The following is a 17,712-nucleotide window of genomic DNA, read 5'->3' as shown; positions in this document are numbered from 1 at the left end:
CAGATTTTTGTGCCTTTGGAGCTTGTCCTGTCTCTGTTAAGTCAGAATTCCTCCAGAGTGTTTTCTAAGCCAAAAAACTACTACATTGTTTGTTCATTGTACAGTCCTACAAAGGATGGGACTAGAGAGTGGCAGCTGTCCTGTAACAGAGTGTGTATTGGCTTTGGAGTTGTGGGTGCTGCTGCTGTTGAGGTGCCTCTTGCTGTCCTTATGGTCTGTGTCATGGGGTCATTCCTCTTAAAAGGGACCCCAGGGGTTCACTTCACCTCTGGCTGTGCAATGACTATTGCTCAGAACCGTGTCTCTCCAGTGTGGTCTTGAAAACCTCCAAGGATGGAGGCTGCACAGCCTCTCTGGGCAACCTCTTCCACTGCTTGACTGCTCCCAGACTGAAAAATCCTGGACTTGGAGAATGATTTCGGTTGGAAGGGACCTTTGAAGGTGACCTAGACCATGAGCAGGGACACTTCAACTAGATCAGGTTGCCCAGACCCCCTCCAACCAGGCCTTGAATGTTTCTAAGGATGGGGCATCTACCACCTCTCTGGGCAACCTGCCCAGTGTTTTCACCACCCTCATTGTAAAATTTTTTCCTTATACCTAGTCTGATTCTTCCCTCCTCTAGCTTAAAACCATTGCCCCTTGTCTTGTTGCTACAGGCTGTACTCCTGTCCCCATCTTTCTTAAAATCCCCTTTAAGTATTTAAAGGCCACACTAAGGTCTCCCTGGAGCAGCCTCCTCTCCAGGCTGAACAACCCCTTTCTTCAACAGGAGAGGTGTTCCATCCCTCCGATCCTTTTTGTGGCCCTCAAAAAGCTCAACTCCCTTTTCAGCTTCAGCCCTGTGTCTCTCCTCTGCACTGCTGCAAAAAATCTTTGAGTTTTCCCGGTAATTCCCTGGGAGGTGCTGGCTGGCTGCTGTTAGGTCTCCCCAGAGCCTTCCCCTCTCCAGGCTGAACAAGGCCTCTTCCCTCCGCTCTCCCTCCCAGGCACACGCTCCAGCCCCTGACTATTGTGTTTACTCAAGTTTGGCAATGATGTCCTCGTATAGGGGCAACAGGACCCAAAACCACACACAGCAAAGATGAGGCCTACTGATTGCTGAGGGGACACTCTCCTCACCCGCAGGCTCCGGTCCTAACTGCCAGAGCTCTGCTGGCTCCTACTCAGCTTTTTTTGCCCACCAGGGCCCTGGAGGCATCCGAGCCCCCCCCCAGGCAGCCCCCAGCCTGCCAACCTAGCTCCGGTGTGAGAACAGTGTGTGAGAGAGCACTGAGAGCCTTGCTGAAGTCAGGATGGAGGACATCCACTGCTCCTGCCCCTGCTCCACAAAGTCCTTTCGTTGCAGAAGGGGGGGGTGAGTCAGGTGTGATTTACCCTCAGTAAATCCATGCTGACTGGTCCCAGTCACCTCCTCCTGCACCTCTGCAAAAACATGCTCTGGAATAGCTTCAGGATTTCCCCAGGGACTGAAGCGATACCACCTGGCCTGTAGCTCTTGAGCCAGTCCCAGCCTTTTCCAAAGATGGGTGCAACATCATCTGCCTTTCAGCAGTCATCGGGGAGATGTAGAGAGTGATTATAGCTCCAGCTACATATTTTTAATTTTAACCAAACAATGCCATTTTAAGTGGGGGATAACTGTCAGCGAGCATCACACCAGCTCAGGGTCTGTTCCCAAAGCTGTGTTCTTAACTTCCGTTATCTGAGGTTGTGATAATGTTGCCAACACATGTAAAAGTCTCAGGGCTGGGCAGCTTGAGAAAGGATCTGCAAGATGTGAGCTTTACAGACATGACAGCGTGTTTATTTTTACTGCTTGATCATTTTAGACAGAATACTAACTACAGTGATCAAAACCCACTACTGACCAAATCCAACAGCTAAAACCTCCACCTGCTGCCGTAATTACACATCGGCACGAAGTCTGGTTTACCTGAAAATGTTGAAGTCCAATGAACTCTGTCAAGCATTGCTGTGTTTCATTCATGTTCAGTTAAGCATCAAGAATTTTCAGTGAACCTTAGAAGAATACAAACTGTCCCATGCTACATTTACAAGGCTGCTGCTGGTTAAATGGATGCTCAGTTAAAACCAATCTCCAGAAGCAGAGCAAGGCAGGTGATCAGGTGTGAACAGTTCAGTTTCTTTCCTACTCCAGGAGCAGCCCAGAGACTGACCCCCAGCTGGCAGGCAGGGCTGAGGACCATCGGGCTGCCCAGCAGAAGCAGCATATAGGTAACTGAGTGAGGTGTTTTTTTTAGAGCGCCTTTGTTCTACAAATTAAATAAAGTCAGTATTTTAATGAGACCTGGCAGATCAGGGCAGGGGCTGAAGTGCTGCTGCTCCAGACTGGGCACAGCCACAACCACATCTGAGGCTGCATCCTGACCTTGGTTAGAGGGGCCTCAGCACCATCCTGGGCAGGATCAGGGGCACACTGGGGAGCTACGGTGCAGGTGGGCTGGTGGCCAGCCAGGAGGCAAGCTCAAACAGGATGAGCATTGGAAGTCTTGTCTTGCTGTAAATGAAGTGTGTCTCTGTTGGTGTGATATCCACGGGCTGCAGTCATTGATAGGAACTGCTACGTGGAAGTAGTTTTCCTTCTGTAACTACAAGGTACTGTTAAATTGTGTAAGCTTACAAAGTGAAGGTGCTTGGTCAGTGAAATGCAAGATTCAAAATTTACCCATTATCCAGGCACTAGTACCCCTCCTGTGTGGTTACTGCAGAATTGCAGGAAGTAGGCACGCGAGTGGCATAACAAGAATCCACAGTTCTTCCTATTTTGCCATGGCAGGACCCGCTAGGACTGAAATGCTCTACACTTCATCCAGTCCTTCTCTTAAAAAGAATTATTAATGCATTTAATTATGGTAGAATTGAGATTCTACAAGCTGTTTCACTGCTTTTTACTAACCAAAATCTCCCTCGCTGCAGTGGAAGCTTTGTTAGTTCTTTCCCTCTTGGGCAGGAGGACTAATTACTAGCTTTGCTCCATCTTTTTCTCTATTTAGCTATCTTCCCTGTTTTGCCCAGAGAACAGGCATATTAGGAGTAATGATCTTCCTCCCTTTGTGACCATTAGCAAACTATCTCCAGTATAACCTGTATATTCAGTGGGTCAAACTGGCCCATCTGTGGGGAGGAAGGACATTTCAGAGCCATCCTGGCTTAGCCCTATGGCACAGCAGCTACTCTGGCCAGCAAACACCATCCAGAGAGCATTGGCACTGAAGATGGGAACAGACTGACCTGACTTCAGCTGAATCAAGTTATCTGTGCATCTGAAAGTAGTTTTTAATTAGAAGTAGATTGCATTTTGCCAAGACTAGTATCAGCTGAGGATAGGCTATCCAACACTGCATTCATTCCTCTTACCAGAATATCACTATGGAAAAGATTCTGTCACTTACATGCTTAGGAATAGTTCCCTGTAATAAAGTGATTTTTTTAAAGATAAAGTATTTGGTTTAAACAAGCAGCCATATTTTGATTTGCAGGTACCTGTAGAATAAATGAAAGTAACATCTGACTTTTCTCAGACCTCTTCTGTAGACCAGCTTCAGCCTGGCCTGCTTTCAGATTAAGCTATTTACTGTTCCTAGGATTTACATTACTAATGTAAATGGTTTCCAGTATTTAAGGAATCCAAGTAACACTATAAGCACTATCTATTGTAATAAGCTTTTCAAAGTGATGAAGAACAAGCACGTTTTAGCTTACTCAGTGTCACAAGAAGTGTGCTGACGCACAGAAAATCACAGCAGCTTACTTAAAAAAAACCCAACAAAATGTCATTAAAGGTTCAACCTTTGTAAGACACTGACTTGTAAAACTTCAAAGGGCAAACTGTCCTGTTGAATGATCATGTGAAGTAACTGAAGGGACTTGCTCTCAGCCTGATTTTTCCTGATTCTGAATCTTGTCATCTCTCTGAAAGAGGATGGTGTGGGTTTTTTTACCCTCCTAACTGGTCTTTTGAAGCTGTTGCTCCACCGCCTTACCTGTTAAGACTTTGATCAGATGCCTAATGCCGCGTAGTGGTTACAACAAGCAGCTCTCAGCCTCCCCACAGCAAGGCTGCAGGTCTGCCTCTGGGACGAGGGGAGACACAGGAGCAACAGGCAGCAGCAAAGGCCCTTGGTGCAACAGTGCTCCTCTAAATAGGCAGAGGGAAGCAAACAGGCCCTGCAAAAGGCCGGGCCATCCCCGACAGGAGCAATTCTGGTGTCTCGACCCATTTCCAGACGTTGGGCTCTTGGGCTGTTGCTACACAGTAGCTTAATGTACAGACCGAGAAGGAGGGGTGGGTACCTCCCAAACACTGCTGGGAGTGCTCCGGGTCCAGCCCTGCCACAAGCACTCTCAAAAAGGACCCCAGTCAGATTTTCTTCCATCTTTCTTGCTTATGTGTCCAGTAACAGTCAACTGCATTAAGACATAGATACTGATCTTCAAACTTCCACAAGGAGGTAACAAAGTACAGAAGAAAACTCTTCCCATAGCATCATCAGACTTGAGCTCGGCTCTTAACATGTGGTGGTTACAGATTAAACCTGTGGCAAAACCAAACACCTCTAACAGCTTAGGAGAGCCCGCAGTGCGCACCCCACAGAATGGGAGACCCTACTCAGGGGATGCTTCGCAAGAGGGGAGGGCAGCTGCCACAAAGTGGTATTTAACACAAGCCCCACTGCATTTAGTAATTACACCAAACACCATCTTTGGAGCCATCTGAAGAAGGTTTAAGCAAACGCTTCCACACAAAGTGAGTTTCTCCCTAATTGCTGCAGCTGTGAGTCAACAGCAGTGATGAATAATGAACCCCAAGCTCTCCTCCCCAGCCCACCCTGCACAAGTTTTGGCTCCATCCTCTCCAGCCCTGCTCTCCCCCTCTCCTGCCCCCACCTCCCACCCTGTCAGGCAGCTGATGGAAAGGAATCCACCCAAGCACTCATCACCCCTCACTCCTCTAGATCCTTTTTTTCTGTCAGGACCCATCTCCTCTCTCATCCTCCTGGCCATGCCCCAGCAGTTCTGCACAAGGGTCTCCTCACCTCCCTGCTTTTGGCCCTCACAGACCAAGCACCCCTCTGCACCCCAGGCATCAGTAAAGCCATCTACATCTCTGCCCAGAGAGCCTGGGTACCTGCCTTTCAGCCCCAGAGGGCTCCCAAGCAAATTACAGCCCTGCTGCTGCTCCTCGTCCTGCCTCCGAGTCACAATAAAAAACATTTCTGATTTCTTGAGGGTTAGAAGCAACATAGCCCTGTCTGACACTTGGTACCAAGGAACTGCCATCACCCAGGGTCCAGTTCTTCAGCATCCACCGTACCTTTTGTATAGTCTATGTAGTGTTAAGGATTATTTGTTAACCACGCAGTAGATCCCTCCCACCTCGCAATGAGTTAAAGCCACATTCTCTCAACTCTTGAAAATACGTCACCTCTCTTCCACGGTTCTATGGTCACAGCTTTCTGCTTTGTCCAGGTCTGTTCTCTCCAGGCTCCCATCACCTCCCCATTCTCCGCCACAAACACAACCTGCATCAAAGCTTATTCTCTGCCATACTTCTGCCTCTCCTTCAGCAGAAAGGTCTCAGTTTGTACCTCCGTCCACACTCATTACATTTTAAAAACATGCACTTTCTCCCTTCAGACCTTCCCTAAAGCCACGTATAAGACACAGGGACCTGCGAGACCAGCGCTGTCCACGCTCACCAGTGGAACGGCTCAAGGGGGACGGTGGGGCACAGCCCTGCTCTACCCCGTGCCGGGTGGGATGCTGCGATTTCGGGTAGGAGGCGTTAATTCCGGAGCGAGTAACCGAGTGCAGGTTTGATGACGATTTGCTTCCCGCTTTGAAGAGCAGCAGAAGAAAATTACTCGGATGTTTACTGAAGATCCGAAACGCGGAGTGTTGTACCCTATTGCAACACCTCGCTACTAACCGGCAAGACGACAGCTCTGCCGCCCGCCCCCCCGGGGCAGCACCAGGCTGGAGGGCTCAGCCGGGCCCCCCGACGGCACGGAGCCGTTCGAGAGGCGGCCGGGGCCGCTCCCCCCTCCCCGCAAGCGCCCGGGGACCCCCGTCACCCCCCCGCCCCGGCCCCGCTCGGTGCTTGTTTTAACCCGTCCCTCTCCTCCCAGTTAGAGCTCGTCGTAAATCCGTTTCCGTAAAAATCACATATATATATATTTTGTTTTTTCTTACAATAAACAAATACAGTGCATCTAAGCTGCGCAATTCCCGCGGCCCGGCGCCGGGCTCCGCGCGGGCCAGCGCGCACCAGACGCCACGGGCAGCGCGGCACCGGCCCGGCGCTCCCGCTCGCCAAGTCTCCACCTTTCATATATTAACGTGTGAAAAGAACAAACCGGCCATCTGCTTTAAAGACAAAAAAAAACAAAACAAAACGAACCAACCCCAAAAGACCTAGAGGGGAAGCGGCCAGGGCCACCCCCGGGGTCCCGGCGCCTAACGGCCCTTCTTCCCCAGGGCGGTCCGGGCGTGTTTGAGCTGTTTGGCCGCCTGCATTTTGGAGAGGGGACAGTACTTGATGGTGTGGGCATTGTCGCCGCTGGCACCGCAGAGAGGGCAGGTGTAGCGCCGCAGCACCGGGCAGAGGACGCGGCCGTCGGGTCCCTTGAGGATGTGGGTGGTGTAGAGGGCCACCGCCTCCTTGTTGTTCCGGCAGAAGACGCAGACCTGCAGCTCGGGTTTGAGGAGGCGGGAGGCGGCCCGCGGGTGGGTCGGCAGCCGCCCCGCCACCACCACGCCGCCCCAGGCGTGGGGGGAGCCCTCCCGGCCCGGGTGCTCCCCCGAGCAATCGAAGACCACGGCGGCGGGGCCGCCGCGCCCGGGGAAGGGGCTGAAGTCGGCGAAGCGCTCCTCCAGCAGCCCCTCGCCGTGGTGGTGGTGATGGTGGTGGTGGTGATGCCCGCACAGATCCAGGTCGTGCAAGTCCAGCGCGCCCTCGAAGTACGGCCCCGCCGCCTCTTCCTCCTCCTCCTCTTCCTCCTCCTCCTCCTCGGCCGGCGGCACAGCCGCCGCCACCACCACCGAGGGGGGCTCGGCGCCGAAGCCCTTGCCGGGGCGCACCGCCTTGGTGATGAGCGTGGCCAGCCCCAGGTAGTCGTTCCAGGAGTTGAAGACGTTCCCGCAGGCGCTGTGGCTCCGGCCGCCGTAGCGGGGCCCCGGCAGGCGCTCCACGGGCGGGAGGTGCCGGTGCTGCTCCACCTTGCCGCCGGGGAAAGCCTCCATGGGGGTGCAGCCGCCCGGGAGCGCCCGCTCCCCCGAGCGCGCTGCGGTGCGGGGCTGCGCCGGGCCCCTCCGCCCGCCGGGCCGCTGCTCCGCGCCGCCCGCGCCCGCCCGACGCTCTGGAGCGCGCGGCGCCGCGCCGCGCCTCAAATAGGGGGCGGCGGCGCAGGGGAGGGGGGGCGGGCGCTTCGCTCCCATTGGCCGCCGGCCGCAGCCCCGTCCCGCTCATTGGCGGGAGGGGCGGGGCGGGGCGCGCCGGCGGCGCAGGTGTGGCGGCACGTGCGAGCGGGGCGGGGCCGGCTGAGGGGCGGGGCCAGGCGGGGCGGGGACCCCGCGGAGCTGCCGCGGAAACTCCGCGGACATCCCCCCCCCCCCCCCCCGCCTCCGTCCCGCAGGGTCGGGGCTCGGCTGCGGAGCGGCAGCACGGCGGGGCAGACAGAGCGGGCCGAGCGGGACGGACCCGGCAGAGCCCGCGCCCGCCGCGGCGGGGGGAGCGCTGCCGCCGGGACCGGGCAGGGCTCAGCTCCGGCACCGGCGGGGACGGGTCCTCTCTCCGGCGGAGCCATGGAAGAGTAAAACACGTTTGGTAATGCACCGCCCAGACTGGGAGGCAATTAGTTTCCTGGTCAGCTCATGCAGGGCAACAGATGCCTTCCCGTAGTGCTGCCACGCTGTGCGGGCAGAGGGGGTCTCTTCTCCGGACGCCCCCCTCTTAATCACTGGGTTTGACTGTTATTACCTGAAGCTGATAAAAAGTTTTGAATCAGGTCTCAGATGAGGTGTGTCGTGCTCGGTCTGGTAGATTCAGCCCAAAAAAGAGCAGGGGCTGAGCGACGGCACAGCTGCGGGCGCGTTGTGTGCAGCGGGTGCAGGCGGAGGGGGTGACGCAAGGTCCCCGGACGGCGGGATGGGCGCAGTGTCCCGCAGCACCCACCTGTCCAGCCTGACGGGTCCAGGTTTGGGTGGTCCAGCTCTTGCCCCTCTGAGGAGGGCTTGCGGAGCAGCCACTGCGCTGGTGGAAGAAACACGAGTCCCCGTTCCTGCCTCTGATGATTATCTTCTGGACGGGCCCCCCAGAAACCAGATCCTCCTGCGGGAAGCATCACGCATGTGCTCTTCCATTTGGGCAAGAGGAGTTAAAAACACAGCTGCAATTAAAAATCTTATTAATTTCCAGCTGCTGGTAAGAGCTGCTGGTCTGAGCACGGTGGGTGGAGTTCTGTCAGTAGTAAATGCGTCTCCCCTGAGCACGGCCTTGATTTGTAGGTCTGACAGGCGCTCCTCTGGCAGGTAGAGCAGCTTTACCATGTGGTTTGTCGGCAAGTTTCATGCGCTCAGCTACCAGAAATACCTCCCGAGGGGCTGGCTCCCTGCACCGCAAGGCCTCGGTACGCTGCTCCAGCCCCGGGAAGTGGCTGGGAAGGAGGTGTACCGAGGACCAAGGAACAATGCGGATGGCTGCAGGGAGCAGAGCTGGCTGGAAGCAGCATTTCGGAGCGTGAATGCTCTGGTTGGAAAACGGGGACTCCTTTCAGTACTGAAAACATTTGAAAAGAAATCCTGTTCTGGAGCCACACTCGTGGTGGGATGCGGTTCTGCACCAGGTGACCACAGGGACATTTCACAGTTGTGCGGTGTCAGGCTCAGCCTAGAGCTCTGCCCTCAGACACATTATGGGCCTTTTCTCTCTTCGGTGGAGTGTCCCGGGCCCTGTCCGGTGAGGCACAGGGATGTTGCCTGTCGGAACGCAAATGGATGGCCCAGATTTCACAAGGGGTGAGCAGGTTGCATTGCAGCCAGTGGGGAATGGCCGAAGTAATAGATGGGTGAAATGGCACAGGGTGATCAGTCAAAGCGGTCGAGCACCACATCCTAGGGCAATAGTTGTCGCTCATCTTCTCTAGACATTTTAAGAGGAAATCTTGGAGAGTGAATAATTTTAAATCACTTCATGCTGTAGCAGTATAAGTAGCACAGGCAGAGAGGAAAAAGGTCCTGTTCCCCTCACTGCAAATGCAGGGAGTGATGAAAACCATGAAGTAGCGTAAAAAATATCTTCACTAGAAAAATACTGTGAAGGACAGATACCCATCACTAGCACAGCAGTAACAGCTCCATCTATTTGACTGACAACCCTTCTCATGGGCAGCGGCAATCCAAGTGTACAAGGAATGCAGCAAAAGTTATTCTGCTGCTTTCCATGTCCAGACTTTTGCAAATGGCCCCTCACGTTCCAGGTGTTGAGCAAAGACTGGAGAGCTCGACTCAGGGGTTGGGTCTCTTCAGAGCTGTCAGGCGTCACCAGATTTCAACGGACCTCACAGTGGCTTGTTGGGTGGCACGTCACAGTGCTGGTGCAAGAGTAGGGAACGCCGCTGCTGACATTGGAACAAATTGATGTCTCAGTGAAACTCTTTCATCAGACAGTTTCAAACAGTAAACAAAAAAATATGGTCATAAGCAGCTAATGGAGGAGCAGCTGCTCCTAGGAAGGATGCAGCACTGGCATTTCGGTGTTCTTTGAAAATGTTTTTAATTTGAAACGTTGTAAACTGCAACAAAACCTACAGCTTTGTCCTTAACTGGAGGTTGGGACTATTTCTGACTCTATCCCAAACTACCTTTTGGCAACCGCTGTAAGGACTTTTGACAGTGTAAGACCACAGCTGTCTTGGTGGTATCTGATGTGAATTTTTCCAGCAAGGCTGCACAACAACCCTGGAAAACTGTCAGCTGGAGCAGAAGTGACAAATAGCTGTTGGCACAATGAATTCCACACCACGGGCCAAACTCTGCCTAGCAAAGGGGAAAGTTTTCTGCAGTCCCTCAGAGTAGGGAGAAGCCGTGTCACAGATTTAAGCCGATCTGAGCGCAGGAAGCCATCAGATCTGCCGGGAGTGAGTAATCTGCTCGAGGGGACTGGTAGGAGTTTGTTGAGCCCAAGATTGCTTCTGGGAATATATATATGAAAACTATGGAGCCATAGAGCCATGGTAGTGGACACCACTGCTCCCGAGGGATGGAGCTGTGGTGTTTGGGGTCACCAAACCACGTCTGGTTGCCGAGTGTCATGGGAAGAGCCTGTCTGGGCAGCGCTCCCCTGCATGCCATGGGTGCAGTGTCCCTGGACATCGCTGCTTCCCCGGGAACCCTCCGAAACTTGCGAAGCCAAAGCAACGTGGTGCTGCTCCTGTGCATGCCAACAGCAGGTCAGTGAGGTCTTTGTAAAGGTTTGGAGGAAAGATTTTTTTCTTCATATTAAAGGAAAAATGAGCTAACAAGTCATTTAGCAAGAACGATAGAAGGATTTAAGCACAGGGGGGTTTGAGTGTATGCAGGACAGCTGTCGAGTTTAGAGAGGAGATCAGCAGTTCATTTGAAAGATACATTAGGAAAAAGAGCTTACTCCGGGGGGGCTCTTAGCTCCCTTGAGGCTGGGGAGGATTTAGTGTCTGTAAGTGTTGATGTATTGTGCATGTTATGAAGCTTGCCATCCCAGCAGCTTTGATATGTTCCAGCTTTTCTTTAAAACCCCTGTGGATGTTAAAGTGACTTTCATTTAACGTGGGAGATGTTGACAAGCTCCCCCAGGAGGCTGGCGAGTTCTCAAAAGGGTCTTTTAAAATATTAGCTTCGCCGCCAGTTTTAGTTGATTTTTTCCCCCCTCTGGAATATCAGGGAGTGGTTTGTTTCTGGCAGTGCTAAAAATACATTAGGTGTCTGCTGACACAGGAAAGATATGGCCTGTGCGGGTTGGACTCCCAGCCTGGTGTTTGGGGATCCTATCTAAAGCTTTTGGTTTAACAGATGATGCTTGTGTTTGGAAAGCTGAAGTTTATAGCACAGAGAGATCCTTCTGTTTAGAAGACTGGAAGCAGCTGGTGGGACTAACACAGGCCAGCTAGGTTCCAGTGGAGGATACATACACAAGTCCTGCAAGCAGAGCTTCAGCTTGGAGTCTGCTCTGGGGCTCCAGCACTGATGTTTGGTGCGCCCACGGGCTAACCACTTTCCCCAGCGTTTCCCTTTTCAGAAGGGAGAGGTGCACAAGGGCTTGTGCTGTAAGTGCACGTGGAGCCGCCGTGCCGGCGGGGGGCTCTGGGGAGGAAGCCCTTGCTCCTTGCTTCATGTTGCTGGTGTGAGGAAGGTGGGGGGCCCCCAGCACAGCACGTCCCAGGCTTTGGGGAAAGAAGGGCTTGAGCTGGCATGAGGGTGTCAGTAAGAAATGTAATTAAATGACTCTAGGCCTTTTTACTTGGGAAAATACACTGGGATGGAGGATTAGGGAAATAGAAACCAGCTACCAAGTATGACCTGGGTTTTGGGATCCTTTCTCTGAAGATGTACTTTTGCTTTTGTTGTGTGGAAGCAGCTGATCCCTCAAGGAGGCAGAAATCTGTTTGTCTGCAAAGGAGGCAGTGGTGGTCTCACCTTTCTCTCATCTGTGCTGAGCCCAGTGGGCTATTTCTGCATAACCAAACACGTTAGGCATTTCTGTACCAGGGTATCAAACTTCTCCATGGTGTAGACCACAACCTTCATGCACAGTGCTGGAGGCAGGAGCAACTGTCTGGATCCGTCGTCTTCAGCCATTTTAGAGTTACATGACAGTCCTCAGGCAACTGCAGCAAATGTTTACTGGGGCAAACAGAGCTGGTGGGGGGTGTCATGTATTTTTAGCTGTCTTTTAATTTGATTCAGCCATTGAAAATGCAGAGCAGCACACAGCAGTAGTTAGCTCTCTAAGAACTGCTGCTCCACCTCTTTGGATGGAGACAGCTAGAAAGAGCTGAGAGGAAAAAATAAAGGTGCTTCCAAGAGTACATCGTTGCCCGGTGAAGAGACAGCATGATATTTGTCTCCATTTCATGGGTGTAAAACCAGAGGAGGCAGTTGTAGGTCCCCACTGAAGCAGAACTAGACTGTTGGCTCCCAGGTCTTGGCACCTAGTGAGACCTCCCAGCTCCCCGTGACTGCAGTGGTATCTGTTCAAGGTTCAGGTGAGGAACTGGACTGCAAGAACTGGGGCTGTAATCCCAGACCAGCTCCTAGAGAATCACGCATAAATGAATAATCCTATTTAACTACAGACTTTGACAAATGCCACCAGTTGAAAGACCTGGAGTAAAGTATTGATGATCTATCTCATAAACTGGGCACTGTACAAGCTGGGCTTTGGGTGGCGTAGAGATTCCAAGTAGTGATTATGTCAGTAATGTGCACATCATAGCAGAAAGTTATATGGGCAACCTAAATACAGCTCTGCTTGACATTGAGTGCTCAATTTTCCAGCAAAATTAGATCCTTTCCCCCGTTTTTTTTTATCTCTAGCAATGGCAGCTTCTGCATCCCGTATGGTTTGAACCTGAGCCTTTAGCAGAGCCCAAACTGCTCTGGCAGGATTGGTCTGGCTGTGGCCAAGCCAAGCCCTCTCCAAGGGCTGACAGCAAATAGGAGGAGAACAGACTTCATGTTTTGGGGACTGACAGTGCAAAGAGGAGAGAAACTGATTTTCCTCTCCCCCAGAAAAGTTTGTCAGCTGAAGCTGAGCTAGTTTTTGGGTGGCAAAGTGTTTTTTGGACACAGACCTTTTTCAAGCTGTCAGAGCACAGCTGAAAGTGTTGGGAATAAAAAAAAATCCATTACAAGACTATTTTTTACAAACATATCCACTACTCTAATTATTGTGGCTGATAAACAGTAGACACTATCAGCTCTTCCATCATCTCCAGCAAATGCATGGAATTTAAAGGAGAATGCAAAGGTCGTAGATGACCAGCCGGGGTTTTGCCTTGCCCATCCAAACTACTGCAGAACACAAATACCAGTCACGAATAAAGTGTTTATCAGCAGAAGCATATTTTCTATATATAGTTATATAGAAAAAAATATATTTATCTATATATAGGATATAGTAACTCACATTAATATCTCATGGAGAAGAATGTCAAAGCAGTATAGAAATTCACATATACTGTTTATGAGAAAATCAAACAGTTTTTATGAAAACTGAAAGGGTTTTTTTATTAAGAACAATTTGTGTTTATGCATTTTATAAATACATGAGGGAAGTGTAATAAATGCTATAAGCATTTCAGGTTCTAAACGTCGAATGAGCTTTCCCTCTTACAGCAAATCAGACTCATGCTGGAACTGAAAAACAGGTTCGTCTGTAAAGATCCTATGAGTTTGAAATGGCACGGAAACCACATTCATTTTACAGTTTTGTAATGAATGAAATCAAACTCTGTATCATTGGACTTTATTATTACTGGATATCTCAAACTCTAGTTGAAGTGACCAAGGCAGGATGGGTGTTTGGGACCAAGAGCTCTCTGATCCCTGCTGAGCTGCTCGACCGCAGCCGAAGGAACTGTGCCCACTGACACCAGCCTGTGACCTGGCCTGTCTGGTTTGAAATGCCAAGGTTAAAATCCTGACTCGTCGATCTCTGCTGCAGCCAGGGTTTCATCTTCAGAGCTTATCGTGACTGGCAGGTTACTATCGTGTGCCTCTGTCTGTCTGTCCCAGCATCTGTGTGCCAGAGGTTCATGCTGACAGTGCCTCTTGGAGGGTCTCGTGTTTTGGAGCTTTCTCACATCTAATTTTGAAGTGTCAGTTGGCTTTGCCTGCGTGTAATGCTGTTTCACGCTTTCTTTTAACTCCAGGGTAATAATAAATGAAAGCCTAGTTCAGCAAACACTTAAGTATGTGCTTATCATTGCAGGCCTTGCTACAGTATTTGCAGTTTTTCTCAAAGTTGGCAGTTTCTGCTAGATTTCAGGGGACTGCAGAGTTTTTGAAGCACAGAGAGACATTACGGTGACTTGCAATGCAGGGTAAAATCCTTTTTGGTTGATATCAGATTCAGATGAAACTGTTACTTACTTAAAGGGGGTGGCCAAGGGTTTACCTGCTGATTGCATTGCGTGCTGCCCACGCTTTCGTGTCTCCTGTGCAAGGTCATGGAGGCGGAAGGCTGAGCCAATACATTTGGGAAAAAGCAGTGGCTTTCCGTTTTGGACAAGTCTTTGGATTCATTGAAAAGAGTATTTCAAATAAAATTTTGGCTAGACACTCTACATTCCTTTATGTATTCCTCCTCTCCAAAAATTACTGCTCCAGGATATACTAGAGAGAGCTTGATTCTTGCATGAGGATTTGTTGCTTTTAGCTTCTGAATTGGTTCTGAACCTGAATTAGCAAATGCTAGTGCATATTTCCAGTAGCAACAAGAATTCCAGCAGAATTTCTGAGGTCTGTCTGGCTGATTAAATCCAGCAAAGGCTGCTGCTAAGCTCCCAGGCAGAGCCAGCCATATCAAGGACTTTAAGATGACTGCAAATTCAGTTCTGAAGATTTTTTTTTATTATGTGAAATTTTACCAAGCAGAAGACATATATATTAGTTGATCCATATAAATGTCATACACACATACAAGACAGTAAAAAAGTTCCTGATATATTAATTCCACATGGTGAGGATAATAGTATTTCTCCTGACAACTTGATTAAATTTGTAAGAAAGTTCCTAGTGAAAAACAGTCATTGCATTGTCAAGCTGATAAGTATGATTTAAATGTAAGAGAAAAATAACCAAAAAATTAGACTTGTACTTGAAAACTAGCACTCTTCTGTTTTGTTATTTGGTAAAAGGAGTAAACAGAGGGCACTTCATTGTTCTGCTTGTTTGGTGGTGCTGGTTTTCTTAATCTGAAATTGAAGTTGCCTCTATTGGGAAGAACGGTGATGACCAAGAAAATAGTGAGACAACTGAAGAATACTGAAGTAACGAAAACAACAGGACGGAATTTTTAGTCAGTCTGAATGTTCTATGCTTCTGGTATATTCTGGTATCTTTTCTTTCTTCTCAATAGTTAACTCTGAGACTTAAGATTTTGGGGAAGGGAGGCCTTTGTTAAAGATTAAACGCATCCACCCCAAGATTTCCAGCAAACGTGTTTGGGGATGTTGGGTGTACCCTCCAGCTGAACAGAGGAGATTGGGGTTTGGAGTCTGACCTCCTCTGATCTTATGGGAGAAACACAACCTCAGTGAGTTGTTTCTCAGAGCATTTTGTGCTGCACAAAAAGGCAGATTCCCCTCAGACTGTTCATACAAACATCTTGGGTCAAAACACATCTTGGTTCGGGGAGAGTTCTTGGAGATCTCTGAGGGTCAAGGGCTTGGGCTGCAGTGCTGCGTGCCTCTTGGGTCCTGCTGCCCTGAGACTCAGTGCTCCTGTGAGCAGGGGGGTCCCAAGGCAGAGCCCTCTCCCTGGGGAGGCCCTGGTGTGGTAGAGGGGCTGGTGTTTCCCTTGGTGTACCATGGTGCCCGTGCAACCAGCAGTCACCCCAGTGCCTGGCCAGGACCCCACGCACAGAAGGTATTGTCCACCTCTCACTGCTCTCCGCTATGGCGTGTGCCTCCAAAGGGCTTCTCCACCATTCCTCAGCTGCTCCTCTCCCCCAGCAAATCTCATGCCCAAGCTCACTGTTTAAGCTGGGACACAAACTCCATCCGCCCCCAAGGCTCTGCCTCACTCCCTGGACCGTGGGGTCCCTCCTGCACCCTCCTGCACAGACGTTAGGGCATAGCTGGCTCCTGCCCATCCCTGCTCCTTACCCCTGGGCACTGTGGGCACAGCTGCCCATGGATGACATCTGAGATTGGGTCTCTGTGTGCAGCAGTGTGAGTGGATTGCAATTTGCACTTCGGCATCCCATGTCCCCTGGGAGCCTGTGTTAAGTTTCCAAGCTCTTGTGCTCCTGTTTTCTCACAAATCCCATTCTGAGTCTGACCCTGAGAGCACAACTTCATTTCTGTTTTCAGTAAGAACTATTTTGTTCAAAACCTTTGGGTGCTTTTGAATTTCTTTCTTTTTTTTTTTTTTTCCTGAAGGGATAAACCACTAATTATACATGGAAATTGTACCTCAAAGATCCATCTTAATAATATAATTGTAGTAGCAAAGCAACTGGTATGATTATGTGCATCATTGCACTTTTCAGCCATTAACCAGCTTTTCTTGGTTAATGAAGTTAGTGAAACCTAGAATGTGCTTTGCTGGAATATATCCAGTGGCATCTCATTATCACCTGCAAGCCTTTATAATTGGGGTGATAATGCGCAAAATGTTATATTGCTGATAAACGAGATGGGATTAAAAGAGGGCGAAGTTCTGCTCACAGACACATGTGACAGGTTTGGGGATTTTGATGTGTGTTTGTGGAACGCCTGCAGCCTCGTGTTGAGTTTGGGGTGGTCACATTTCAAGCAAGAGGAGGTGCACTTGGAGTGAGTCCAGTGGCAAAATTAATGAGAGCTGTGACCTCTCAGGAAAGGTAGAAAGAATTGGTGCTGTCAAGTCAGGAGGAGACTGCAGTGAGGCATGAAAATGGTCTTAAACGCCTTCAAAGAAGGGAATAATCTGTTCTCCATGATCCTGTTGGATAGGACACAGAGGAATGGGCTTAAAGCACAGTGAGGGTGGTTGACATTGGATATTAGGGAAACAAAGAATGGATAATTAAGTATTTGTTGAAATTGCTTGGAGCAGGGTGCGTCAGAGGGTTCGCCACTGTTGGTGGGCACCAGGCAGAGGTGAGGGAGGCACTGGTGGAAGTGCCACGATGTGATTGCTCCTGGTGTCAGGTGGTGGGGGCTGAAGCACTGGTGGCAACACTACGATGTTATTTTATGGTTCAAGGCACATGCAAGTGAGAGACTATTAGCAGAGAGACCAGAGATCTACCTGGTGCTGGCACAAAACCAGACCAGCGCTGACAGGAGAATCTGGGATCAGAATTATACTCACACCCATTACACACTTGGAATTACTGTCAGGACTGCTGACAGAAGGGAGAGAAGACTATCAATGTTATAAAAGCAAATGAGAGCATTACTGTTTGTTTCCTTGGATGATACAGGTCATAAGGCTGCTTCTGTTTGCACTTGTTTGAATTTCGGCATGTCTTTTTAGGAAAAAAAATCCAGATGTTATTCAAAAAAAACCCACAATCAAGAATCATCCTGTCTGCTCCAGCACTGGCTGTGGTAATAAATTCATTATTTGCACTGTTAAACACGTGCCCCGTGTTTCCAGTCAGAACTTGTCTGTTTTCAGTGTCAAGGTTTTCCTATGCTGATTGAGGACCCTAATCTCAAAATTTCATTCTCCCTGTGAACATTGATAGTCTTTAAGCAAGTCATCCCTTAAACTCCTCTTTTCATAAGATAAATAGATTGAGCTCCTGGATCTGTAACTGTGAAGGCTGTTTTTCCGTCCTTCATATTCCTCTATGAACTCTCAGCAACCTGTCAACATCCTTTATGAATTGTGGACTCTAAATTTAACACAGCCCTCCAGCGGGAATTACACCAGTAATGCCAGGAGCACAGGAAGATTTGCATTCTTTGCTGCAGTACTATACTCAAATATTGTGTATAA

At 50.0% G+C, this 17,712-nt stretch overlaps 1 protein-coding gene across 1 annotated transcript; it reads right to left on the bottom strand.

Annotated features, from left to right (window-relative positions):
* Positions 1 to 6,162: 6,162 nt before the first annotated feature.
* On the bottom strand, positions 6,163 to 7,371 carry NANOS1 (nanos C2HC-type zinc finger 1). Its single transcript, XM_074908475.1, has one exon. It carries the CDS (start codon positions 7,264 to 7,266, stop codon positions 6,481 to 6,483), a length of 786 nt encoding a protein of 261 aa, XP_074764576.1. The 5' UTR covers positions 7,267 to 7,371; the 3' UTR covers positions 6,163 to 6,480.
* Positions 7,372 to 17,712: the final 10,341 nt, after the last annotated feature.

The sequence above is a fragment of the Athene noctua genome, chromosome 5 (genome assembly GCF_965140245.1).
Source record: "Athene noctua chromosome 5, bAthNoc1.hap1.1, whole genome shotgun sequence".
In the NCBI taxonomy this organism is placed as follows: domain Eukaryota; kingdom Metazoa; phylum Chordata; class Aves; order Strigiformes; family Strigidae; genus Athene; species Athene noctua.
Note: the sequence above shows the minus strand (reverse complement) of the source record. Positions and strands in the feature narration are given on the sequence as shown.

What these genes read in the sequence shown, in the direction of transcription:
- NANOS1 (XM_074908475.1), bottom strand. Translation starts at nt 7,266, where the DNA reads ATGGAGGCTTTCCCCGGCGGCAAGGTGGAGCAGCACCGGCACCTCCCG.